This window comes from Corvus cornix, chromosome 12 (genome assembly GCF_000738735.6).
Source record: "Corvus cornix cornix isolate S_Up_H32 chromosome 12, ASM73873v5, whole genome shotgun sequence".
Lineage (NCBI taxonomy): Eukaryota > Metazoa > Chordata > Aves > Passeriformes > Corvidae > Corvus > Corvus cornix.
In genome coordinates, this window is record NC_046342.1 from 3,982,354 (window position 1) to 3,995,041 (window position 12,688).

Genomic DNA, 12,688 nt, shown 5'->3' on the forward strand with positions numbered 1-12,688 from the left:
CAGGATGTTCATGCTACGTGTATTGCTGACAAAGACAGTTTTCTGTAACATCAGCAATATCACAACTAATTAGTGAGATTAAAAAGCAACCTGTTGTATAATGGCAGATCCAGTGATGCTTGAGAAAATAATTTTGTCCTCTGTATTAAGTTTTGATGATCTGTAGTATCAATAAAGGCATCTCTGGAAGAGTAGATATTAAATGGGTCTTGCCAAGCTATTAAATATAAAGAAAATTCATATCAGAGTCTAATTTGATCTGAAGCCGATTAATGGTAGTGACTAATGGAAGGCAGATTTGTGGAATAATCTTTTGTTGTTTCAGCTATGTTGCAGGCAGATGATGAGGATGACCTTCTGGAGGAGAGAATGAGAAGTCCCTTTGGCTCTTCTTTCAGGACATTTAATGCAACTGATTATAAACCTATAGGTAAGAGTAAGAGAGCAGCCAGTAGCTTTGTCTGGAGGTTTGAAGGTCTATTGAAAGTTTGTTTAGTAACATTCACTTCTCTTTGCATGTGTGAGAAAACAAACTGCTATATCAAAGCACAGGAGTTGGGTTTAACTCTGACATAATTTCAAGTATCATATCCCATTCAGTGTGTGACTGCCTTACTTGCTACTGTTCTGGCTTTATTTCCTTTCTTCTTCTCAAGTAAGGCATAATCTGAGACAGTAGGTCACTTGGCCAGGATGGCATTGCTCTCATTTCACATGGGGCTCTTTTTTTAGCTCATGGAGCTAAGCTAATTGCTGCTGTGGACGTAAACAAATGTGGCTTTTGCTGTTGAAGGGAGACATAGGTCACAGCTCAGTCCCTTTTTGTTGCCACCTATTCTGAAGGATGATCTGTTGTGTACTGTGCTTAGGGAAACCAATAAATGTATTAACAAGGGAGGAGGCACCATGCAGAGCAGGTTAAGAGCTTACATGGCTGTTTTTTACAATGATCTCCAATGTTTCTATTCTTTATTACAGGTTGAATTACCTACATTCATTTCACTTCTGTTTCAGCTGTTTTTTTTCTTGTCCCAAGATGGTATTATTTGCTTTTAGACACTTCTTTTTGAGTGAGCATTAAGTAACCTGCAGTTAACCACTGAGTTTGTTCTGTGATGTTTTCCAGCTACCATAGATGTAAAGAGGAATATCTTTGACTTGTGCACAGACAGCAAGGACTGCTATCTGGCTGTCATTGAGGTAAAGCAGCTAAAATAGACTCTGGTCTCTGTAGCTGTGGTTTGAATGCACTGCTTTTGTTGTTTCTTTTTTGGAGTTCCTGCTGTTAAATTTATGTCCTAAGTAGTGGTGGTGTTTTGATGGTGCTAAAGATGCTGTTAGCTTTTTATTCTGCACCCCCTGCAGTCTTGTTTTGCTGCCTCTCATTCCTTAAATTTCCAAACACATTTGCTTCTCTTCTTCAAACTCTCCCCACTTTAATATGTACAGAGGTTTTCCTTCTCATGAGCATAAGAGAAATGTGTTTTTTTCTTATTTATAGCAATGATTTCCTATTACTGCAAATTAAAATGTGCCCTGTACCAAATAACTGGGAAATGCAATCTTGTGGGGGCTTCCTGTAGAGCTTTACTGTGAATCACTCATATTGCTCCTTTTACACTTGTGTTCCTAGCAAAATCCCAGAAGCTAAGGATTTGAAGCAAAAATTACTGAGCAAAACTTCTAGTTTGTTAGGGATGCAGTTGTTTGCTCAATAATATGTTGTCAGAACCCAATTTCTTGAAGCCTGATTATGCACATGTAGTGACTAATCCTGTCAGCTTTATACTCTCTGAACCACTGATCCCTACAGACCACAAAAGCAAGTCAAGAATTTGTAGCAGGGCTAACTTCATGTTTAACTACTGAAGTTGCAGATGACAAGGGTTGTGAGACCAAGAAAATTTTCTTTTATAGGAGTCACTGGAAATGTTACTTCAGGGAACATGGCAGGTCTTGAAACCAAAGAGACTCATTTTTAGTGCTAATTGTACTGCTGCTGGTAAATGGGAGGGAAGGATTTTGCAAATGTTTATGTGATTGAGATCAGATGTAGCATTGAATATGACAGCTGAGCTCAATTCCTGGGGCTAACTTCTGTGTGGGCATCTCCCCTGCAGAACCAAGGCAGCATGGATGCCATGAACATGGACACGGTGTGCAGGCTCTATGAAGTGGGCCGGCAGCGGCTGGCAGAAGATGAGGAGGATGAAGAAGAAGATCAGGTGAGAAGCATAGCATTAACCTGGCTGTTCAAGAGTAGCTGTTAGCCCTCTACATGTGTTCATTTATTACCCAGAAAGTACAGAGGCCTCATTTGGCCTCACCTGATGTGAAATAGATCACTTTACTGTCAGTGTAAACTAAGACCGTGTGTGCAGAACCAGTGTGAACAGTAACTTTGTGTGCTGTAAACTAACACAGTCATTTATAGTTTATTTATTGATTTCCTTAAGTATTCAGTCTTGATCAGAAGCTTTGCTTTTTGTTCGGCTTTTTTTTTTTTTTTTAAAGTATTTCAACCCCCAGTATAGACAGTAGTGCTTGAGGCTTTCCTCTTTTCAATTCCAAGTCTCATATTTGGACATAATTTATCACCAACTTCTGAAAGAGGCACAGCTTGTGACTAATTCAGTGAAACTGCACAGTACTTCCACACAGCAAAAGGTTTAAAGAATTTTAAAGAGGGCTGTAGGTTTGCACTGGGATATGTTGGTTTTCCTTCTCAGCTGTTTGGCAACTTGACAAAAGAGCTCAGAGCTGCAGTAAGTGCCCCTCAGGGTGCAGCTGGTAGAATACACAGTAGCACAGAATGCTTACTACAGTAAAGTGAGAATTAAAATTCCGCAGAATCAGTTTGTAACTTTGTGGGTGTCAGGTGTTTTGGGGTTTTTTTTGGACAGGCAAAGACCTTATGCTTCAATTTCCTAAAGATTTTAAACACATTATTCTTTGCTCTTTGGTGTCTGCATTCTAGTAAATCATACATTTGTTTTTCCTGTGAGAAAAGCTGACTTCACCTTTTTCCAAAGAATGCTAGAAGGTCATAATTTGGTGGAGTTTTTTTCCCAGACTGTATGGAGAGAGCTGGATTTGTGCTACCCTTTCTATCTCTGAATCTTCCTGTTGCTAGGTTAAAACTTGTACTTTCTAGTTCAGAAGACTGGAGAGCAGATCTCAGGAAAGAGTAATTTTCTTTGCAATGAGTTGTTGTTGTTATTACCCTTTCCCTGTAATTCTGAAGGTAAAACAGTAGTACTCCTTTGGGTGGGAAGTGTGCTGTCCTGGCCACTGAGTGTGCTACAAGGTTGCAGCTGAAGTCTTGGTATTCTTTTGAAATCATTGGTCACTGTTTTTATCCCTGTGTTGGATGGATTAAAAGAATAGAATTTCTTGGGAAGCAATGGAAAGGGAGGAGAGATTATTGCTCCTTCCTTCCTTTCTACATCCCAACCATACAGTGCTTGCCTTGGGCAACATTTACTATTTCTGTCTCCACTTCCACTGGTTTTGTTCACTTTCAGTATATTTTAGTAAACTATTTCATATTTTCTTTATAGAATCTCCAAAAATAGTTTGTAGCAGAAATGAGTTTTGCATTGTACAATGATTAACTAGCAGCTGTCAGGGCACTGCTTTGCAAAATCACTGGTAAGTGTTGACTTAAGGGAGATCTGTGTTTGTGCAAGGCAGTCAATGGTTCCAGGCTGTAACACCAGGTACTCAGTAGAGATAAGGGATCTGCCATCCATCAGATGTGACTGGGGACACTTCCTGTCTTACAAATAGAGGTGGCCCCAGGCAGAATCTACGTGTGCTAAAAGCATTTCTGTGAAGCTGATGGAGTGTTCAAACAAAGCTGCTCCTGGATTGATTTGCAAGCTCAGAGTGACTAGTTGGTATTGCATAACTGCTGCTTTTTATGGTCTCCACTGCTGGGGTCTGTACCTGTTTCCTAAACAACAACTTCTAGGGATGGTTACAATCAAATTTCTTTAGTAAGAGAGATTTGGTTTTAATAGAAGCAGCACTTATGAACCCAAATTCAATTCAATGTACATATATCTAGCCAAACATAAATAACCCCCTTGCTTTCTGTCCCTACAGCTGTTCTATGCTTTTTCTTCAGGTTTGGTTTTGTCTTAGGTTTGCAAAAGACAGCTTTTGTCTCTAGAGACATCCAACATTGAGCTAGAATGAATAGAGGTTTTCCGAATAAAGACAAAATCCCTCTGGTACACTTGTCTGTTGAGACCAAGAAGAGGTTCCTTGATTGAAGGATTTTTGTTTGTATGCATATCCTCACACATGTGTAGGTGTTTAGTATTTGCCTCGTTAGTTTCTGTGATTTAGCTTTTGAAAAATTGGGTATAACATTTCAAACTTGTTGGAACTTCTCACAGATACTCTAAAACCTTTTCTAGCTGAAAGAGAGGGTGCTTTCTGATCTTCATGATTCATATGAATTAACATGAATTTGGCATCTTTTTCATCAAGGTTTTTAAGGCAGAAAGGAATCTCTTTGACCCCTGCCTCTCACACCTTGACTTGATGCATATGTGGATTTTTGTATCTGACCTACAAGGGCCCATGGGCACATTTTTTTGCCTGTACAGAAAGTAATGAGTACTCAAACAGAAGGGTGGCTGATGGGCAAGCCTTGCTCAGAAGTAATGTGATGCACAATAAAATTGCTTTTAAAGTTGTGTTAAGAGACAAGAACTGTGGAGAAAAATATCTGCCTGACTTTTTTTTTTTAACCTTGAATTTTGACACCTCATGATGTCAGTTCTGACAAATGTCAGCTGAAGGCTCCATGGCAGCTTTTTCAAAAAGCAAAGACTGACAGTCTTTAAAATGAACCTAGTAGGAATGTTTGGCCTATAGCTATCTTTCAGTTCCTTCTGTAATTTAAGAAACAAAACAACTATATTATTCCTCCTATCTCAATCCAAACCTTGCAAGATCAACTGATCTGCTACATAAATTGCCCTCAAATTAAATGATGGGCTGACTCAGTGGCTTGAGCATAGGATTTCTGCAGTGAATGTTTGTGGGTTTGTTTGAAATGCTCGAGGACATCACCAGTGAGGCTGGGTTCTTCCTTGCTGCTGTACCAGCCTTTCCAGTGAGATTCCTGGGAGGCTGCCTTTCCCTAGGTATGGCCACTAATCCAGAGTTGTCAAGCCTTGTTAAGCAGAACAAATGCTAATGAATGTTGATGGTCTGTACTTACTATGTACTGAGGGAAACTGAAGATGTAACATGCTTAGCAAGAGTCTGTTTGCAAGCTCTTTTTGTTGGGTGTTTTACTCCAAAAATAGCAGTGTTCTTGCCTTGAACTTTCATGAGTTTTGTGAATTATTTCACCACTGGGTGAGTATCCAAATGTGTCCATCAATAACCAGCAGTCTTACAAGTATTTGCAAAACACTGTTCAGCATAAAGGGAAATATGTAAGGGTTTTCTACTTTTCAGTCTGGCTGCAAGATCTTCCTGTTTTTCCTCCTGTGTTTGCCACTGTTCTGATACACTCCTTCAGTTAGATTTAGCAAAAAATAAGTTGGGTGTCTGAGCTACTGGTGCAGATCTTGGACCATCTTTTGGTTGTTAGCTTGCTTTATTCTTACTTATTTCTCTTTCTTGGCTGATTAGTATCCCCTGTTTCACTTGTTAATCTACTGTCTTCTGTAGTGAGGCAGACGAGGAATTTCAAAGGAAATGGCACATGGCAGCTGCTACGGGCTAGAAAAGGAGACTTCAGAAATATTATGTGCTCAGAAAAGCTGAAACCAAGGGAACACAGAGTAGACTCAAAACTGGGAAACTGAAGTCTGGATGAGGTGATCTTCTGAGTGGGTTTTAGGATTTTCAGTCTGTGCATTTTTACTTCCCTGTTTTAGCTTTTCTTTCCATATTAGTTGTTTAAGGGCTGTTTTTCTCTCTGTGGTACGTGTGGGTGATGTTGCATCTGTGAGGCTCAAGCAGTGTCCTCAGTTATTGTCATGTTCAGAGATTTATGGCTTCAGCAGCACATTGCTTCACCTAGCTGTCCCTGTCCTATAAAGTGTGTTCTACTTCTTTTGCCAGACCTGAAGAACTGTTAATTATCCTGCAGTGCTTCTGGGCTATCGAAATGGTTGATGGTAGGTGTGTAATTTGTCTTTTTGCATTGGTTTAGAAAATTCTAGGTGATGGGAAATAAACTTTGTTGATAAGGCATTAAAGACTTGAAAGACAACCACTATTCTAACGTATGGTTTAGCCAGGGTGGAGAATGTTTTCCTCAGCTTTCTATGTGGTCTTTGTGATCCCAGTTTCTACTTTTATTTTAGGATTGTCCCCCTGTCTGCCTGCAACAGTAATTCCAACAGTAATTCCACTGTACTTTATTGCTGTTGTTTGATATAGTTGGTTTGTTTTTTTCATGCAAATACTTACTTGCTGGGGAAAGACCCCACAAACCTTAATCCATATTGGCACAAATACTTGGGAATCATCAGACCATGGTGGTGCTTTGCCACTATAAGCTGACTAGAATGATTTATGTCATCAGGGACCCTTAAGGAAGGGTTTGTTTTGGGAGCTGTTCCTGTAATATTTGAAGATTCAAATCTTACTCAAGGATAAAATGGTTTACAGAATAATAGCTGTGAATGGGTATTTTCAGACAAATGTGTCAAATGATAATATGTGTTTATTGCACACCTTTGTAGGAATCTTTGAGCTTAGTTGCTGCTGGGGAGGCTGAGTAATGAGTGGTTTCTATCAGAGACCCTTTTATATAACAGACACATCTTTTGAACAGGCATCCTCCAAAACAGATATTTAAAAGAACAGTGCCTGTACTTCTTACCACATTTTTAGATAGTAGCAAATAACTGTGACTGCTTTAGCCTATTCTACTGTTTCAGAATCTATTTTCAGTAGCTTTCAGACAGTGCAAACAGAGGAAATTCTTGGAAAGAGATAAGTATTTGGAGTTTCCAGAAGGGCAGACTTAGTATTATGGAGTAAAACAGCTTCAGCAGAGATAAAAACATATTCTGCCTGTTCAGTGACATAAATCAAAGATGTCCTTCCTCTTGCCTAACACTTCTTTCTAGAATTGCCACAGTAGTTGGGATCCAAGAAAATAAAAGCTGCCTGAGCTGTGATGAGAAATGCCAGTCAGAGGCTTGAGAAAATAAAGGAACAAATTCTTGTCCATGGAGAGGGAGTTCATTTACCTGCCAAACCTTGAAATTCCTTTATGCGGTATTTTTCTTTGTCATGGAATTAAAGGAATGAATTTGTTTTTTTAAGTGAGAGTGTGAGATCAGTAAGAGAAAGGAAGAGAAGCATATTGAGAAATTGTACCTAATTCTGTACTCCTTACTTTACCTCTGAGCCCTGCAGCACAGGGAATATAATAACAGTCATCTTAAAACCCCTTTATCCCAAGCATTAAGGAAGGTACCAGCTGTGAAATGGTGGCTGGCACATGCCTCAGAGGACAGCGACTGGAGCTAGGCTGATTATCATCAGGTGCATACAGTTAGGTTGAAATGGAAACATTTCATAGGCAAAACCAGAATTTGCTCAAAAGAGCCCCACCTGAACCTCCTGATCCATGTGAGGCCCATTCCCTTAAAGCTTTTGTTTGTCTGTATCACGGGTGGTTTGTAATTCATCACAGGTAAGTAGTCATTGTTAGACAAGCTAAACCTACTTACACAGACTAAGAGATTAACTGCTTTTTATTTCTTCACTCCATGTTTTGCCTCTGTGACATTCTGTACGCTGTGTGCTGTTTCCTGTTTTAAATCTGCACATACCTACACCTGCATAGAAGCCTATGGTAAGATTCCTTGCTTGTTACATATAGTAACTTCTGCAGCTTCCCAGGCTTCTACATTTTTAGCTCTGTGACTAATGGCGATGAAGAAGTAGAAATTCTAACCCTGAAGTAGCCAAGAAGATAAAAGTAGGTGCAGCCCTGTAGTGTGAAGGAGATGAATACTTAGAATTAATTTAATGGTACATAACAGGAAGTGGGTTTGCCAGCTGAGGGGAAGGATGGACAGTAGGTAATCTAGGATGTGCAATTCCTTACATGCTTGACCAGGGAGTCTGTTGGCTGTATTTAAGCTTTTTCCACTACCCATTGTCCAGGAGTGTTAAGAAGTGGTTGGGGGGGGGGGTGGGGAGGAATTGGATAGAAACTCTTAAGTGACTGAAAACCAGACATTGTCACTCTTGGGGACTGCATAGCAAAGGCCCAGAAATGGTACACAGCAAGGAGTACCATTGTCAGAAGATGTGACAAGGGGACTGTCTGTGGAGAAAGATAAATTACTGGAACAAGGAGAGACTTACTCCTCTGGGTAAAACGTTCTTCAGTACACTTGTATTTGAACAATGATCATATGTCCTTTTTTATGAAAGCAAAGCCCCTTCCCAAGCTGGAAATAGGGAGTAATTAAAATAATACTGATAATCTGGAAGAGACCAGACAAATTCGCTGTAAGAGAAACTTGGGGAAGGAGGGTGAAGTAAACCGGTAGGCTGTTTCTTGCAAAAGCAAATAAATTAACCAAAATAATGAGGCTATGGGAAACATGAATTTCTTTAAAAAGAAAACAAGCCTAGATGAAATAAATAACTGCTAGAAGCAGATGTTACCAGCAGATAATTTGACTTAGGTAAAAGTAGCCAGAAGTGAATTAAATAGGAGCTGAAACATTTGAAATAGTGGGAAAAGCTTTTCTAACGTGGGATTAATTGTTCTGCAGATAGAGAAAAGATAGATGAAAATGAGAATAGTTAGAGTAATACCATCTAGCATGATTCAGACTGAGAGGTGCAACAGAGATTGTGTTTTCAGAGGGAGGAAGTGTTGCTGGAAAGCAGCTGGAGGTGAGAGGTGCTGATGGGAGGTGAGCAGGGCCTGGGAAAGGAGTTCATGGAGCAGTCCCAAGAAACTGGGCTGAACTGTTGATGTGCTGCCTGGTTTTGCACTGTGAATCAGCTCCTAGTAGAGGAAGGAAAAGTCAGTGAGGTGTGAGACAAACAGATAAAGCTTTTTGTAATAGCTGAAACCATGTCAAGCAAAAAAGCAGTGACCTGTAGATGTCAAAACTGAATCAGAATTTCCAACCCAAATATCAACAATTGGAAAAGACCTGTGGGGTCTTCCTTTGGCACCTAAATGCCAGCCTAGTGTAGATTTGAGAGATTGCGTAATCTGCAGTGGAGAAGTCTCAAATTCTGGTCACGTGGTTATAAAAAATTTTGGAATCAAGAAATGTAAGAAAGCTCTATAAAAGTGTCTTGAGAGTACTTAAAAGCAGGCTGGTCTATTTTTATATACTGCAGATCTGCAGTGCTGTAAGTCATACTTCCTGGAAGCACTTTGTACATACACTAATTTAATGTTAGAATACATTACAGAGATATGTTAAAATCAAAAAGTTAAAGTTCTGCTTAGCTAACGTGTATTTTGCATCAGTTTGAATAAGTGAAATACTGGGGTTTTCCTGAGCCTTTGAATGATTTTTGAGAGATGAACACCAGTATGTTAAATATCAATAAACTGTGCTACCCACAAAAGACAAATTTGTGAATTTTGTATGTGCAAGATGATTGGTAAAGGAGAATGGTAAGAAATTCTATGATGATGATGAAAGCTTATGTAGTGTGTGCCAACAAGCATGAAAGAACAATGTGACAGAAAACACATAATGCTTGAACAAGTGCAAAGGGTATGTATTAAGCTCTGAAAGGGCTGTAAAAACTGGCAAATGAAGAATTAGGTCAAGCAGTTTTTTTTGTTCCAGTGCAGCAACCCCAGTATCTGCCATTCCTTTAGGGGATGTTGTTTAGTTTTTTCCTTTGGGGGTAATAAATGATAAATTAATTGAACCGAATCTACTCTGCTTTCTGGAAGCAAACTGGTAGTGGAGTTAAGTTACCAGTAATTTGCTTTGAGATGATCTCAAGATAATCCTTTGCTATGTAATCAACTTTTCATATTCTGTAAGTTTATGTTCAGGTTTTCTTGTACTATTACATCTCTGTAAATCTTCCTGTATGCAGGTGTGTTAGAAAGCTGATGGGAATCACTTTTGCCCTCTTAAACATCCTTAAAGCATTTCCAGGGCCATGGACTGTGTATTGATGCTGTTTATATGTTACTGTGTAAGTGAATTAGTGAATTTGGGTGAGTTAATGAGTGTTGAGAAATAATGCACATTTAAATAAAATGTCCCATTTTGGAGTCTGATGTTAGAAGAACAGATAGTTCCTCTAAAATATGTAACTGATGATTCCATATGTTACTGACTTACATGCTTAAGACTTCTTGAGTTAAACTAATACAATCCTTTGTATAGATGGTCTTTTTCAGCCTAAACTAGCCTTTATTAGTTGAATCAAATTAGCTAGAGTCAAACAATTTGCAAGTTATACTGGGGCCTGTCCTTGTGTGGATGTCCTATCCTGTAGATAGCTGTTCCACATGAAAGTTGGAGCCTCCCTCTTTGCTGTCCCCTAATAATTTTAACTGGGTTTTGTTTGTTTGCTTGAAATTGTCACCTTTGTTCATTGCCTTATTTTTGCAGCCTTTTTGCTTTAACTAGACTGAAATACTCTGTCAGTATTTTTGCAGAGAGTGAGACCAGGAAACCATTTTGTGTATGAAACAGAGTGGATGTTTCCTAGATGAAAATTCCTTTACTGTAATCATGACCCTGTGTTTTTGATGAGCAGAAAGACTTGGCCATCCAGACATGTCAATACCTCAATGTCAGCTGTTACGTAGTGACATTGTGTGTGCTGGGGATGAAGAGGGGTGACACTGGTGCAGTATTGGGAGCATAACACAGAAACCCCTTAGTATTCATACTCATTAATTAATAAAATTAATATGTATCTCTGTAATATCTAATTACAGATTTGAGTCTCACTAAGGGTCAGTGAGTACTCAAAACTGTTCTGCTCTTGGCATCTATCAAGGTAGAACTCCCTTAAATTAATCGAAAGTTTAGGTATCTACAACTAATTAATATACCTGAATCACAGTGTAGCTAAAGTGGAGAGCAGTGTGACATCCTTAGTTCAAGAGCTGGACTCCACCATGGCCCTCTGAGAACTACCTGCTCTATTTAAAAAGGAGCAGGCAATAGATTTCCCACCCCCTGCCCTCCTTCACAGCCTCAGATTGAGGTTGTTTGTAATTTTCCATGAATTCCATGAGAATATGGGGGTTCAGTGTGGCTGCATTGCAATCATCGTGCACCTTGCTGCAGTACAGGGCACACACAAATACCAGACCAGGAGTCAGAGTGATGATAGGGAGGTAGAACCTTTTACAGAGAGAAGGTTATGAGATGGTCAGTTTGGGATTCTGTAGTCCTACCCTTGTGCCTTCTGCAGAGGGAACTGGTAGCTGTGAAGTGACTTCTCTTGGAGAGGGAAGAGAATATTCTCTAAGGAAGCAGAGGAGGAATATGAATACTCTATGAACAGTTCAAGTTCTGATCCAAGCTTTTACAGAGAACATTCCAGTTAGAAGAATATCTTTAGGCATCTAAAGGAGTTAGTCACAGCTGAAACAATTCCTTGATATTAAGTCCTATGGTGTGTGCTGGTCCATGGGTTCTATGGATGAGTTTACTCCAATGAGGAAGATGAGCACAGGTGCCTCCTTGTTTTGCATGGATATGCATGCTGGTTCTTTTTTCCAGCAGCACCTTTGTCACTGCCCAAAGTGAGCCATTGATGAGTAGGCAGGGGCTTGGTTTCCCGGGTTTTTCCTACACAAACTTGGATATGGTTTGGAATAGCTGTCTTGTCTTCCCTTGTGACATGGCACAAGGATTTTTTTCCCCCCACTCTTACTCAGTGTGCTTGTTTGAGTCCCTGGGGAAGGTGCCATTTTCTACCTACGTAGGCATCCCTTACATGAGACAGTTGTGGTGTCTCATGAGGATTTATCCTGGGGCCTCATGAACAGCCTGGATATCACTTACATGTGGTGGTGTTAGACTGCAGCTGGCACTCCCTCACCCCTTCCTTAGCTGTGTGTCCCAGGGGTTGGGAGCAGAAGCTCCGGGTGCTTTGTTTGGAGAGCTGTTCCCAGGCTCTGTGTGAAGCCGTCTGCTCCAGCCGGGAATGCTGCGCTGGGCCTGCAGAGCTTGTGCTTGGCTTGGCTCACAAGCTGAGGCAGAATTTATTTGCCTGTAGCTTAGCAGAAACTTCACAGTGGCCAAGTTATGTTTGGGTTCTTTAAAACATGACATGGTACAGGTTTCCTCCTCACTGATGAAGATGCTCCTCTTGAGCCCTGCCACGTGTCACCCCTCCAGCTCTGTAAGGGTGTCACTGTGTGTGTCACACTCACATGCACACGTGACTTCTTGTAGCATAAGTTACACACTATTTTCTGTTTTACCAAGGACAGGTATAATTTTGATCTCATCTTACTGTTCTTAGGTGGTTTTTAAATGAATGTGGCCTGATTCGAATCACCAACTTCAGATTAAGTAATTTAAACTGTGAAAGTGGAAGCATTTCAGCTCTTGTTTGTATTTTCACAAATTATTTTTCCTTCACTGGTTGGTATAACTCTTCAAAGCTAATTTGCAGCTAAGTATACAATCTTTCTGTATAATTTGGCTCTTAGCCTTGTCAGCCAGAAGGGATTTTT

The 12,688-nt window shown here is 40.0% G+C and overlaps 1 protein-coding gene across 2 annotated transcripts in view; it reads left to right on the forward strand.

Annotated features, from left to right (window-relative positions):
• DCAF1 (DDB1 and CUL4 associated factor 1) overlaps window positions 1-12,688 on the forward strand; it is a 49,064-nt gene that overhangs the window by 29,628 nt on the left and 6,748 nt on the right. Inside the window, exons 20-23 of one of the 2 annotated variants that reach the window (XR_005602959.1) lie at window positions 326-430; window positions 1,127-1,200; window positions 2,121-2,225; window positions 6,091-7,840. Coding sequence is in view for 1 of the 2 variants with exons in the window: in XM_039558959.1 (XP_039414893.1) it covers window positions 326-430; window positions 1,127-1,200; window positions 2,121-2,225 (284 nt within the window). In the remaining variant the exon portion in view is untranslated. The remainder of the gene's footprint in view (window positions 1-325; window positions 431-1,126; window positions 1,201-2,120; window positions 2,226-6,090; window positions 7,841-12,688) is intronic. The other variant, XM_039558959.1, reaches the window with a different exon arrangement.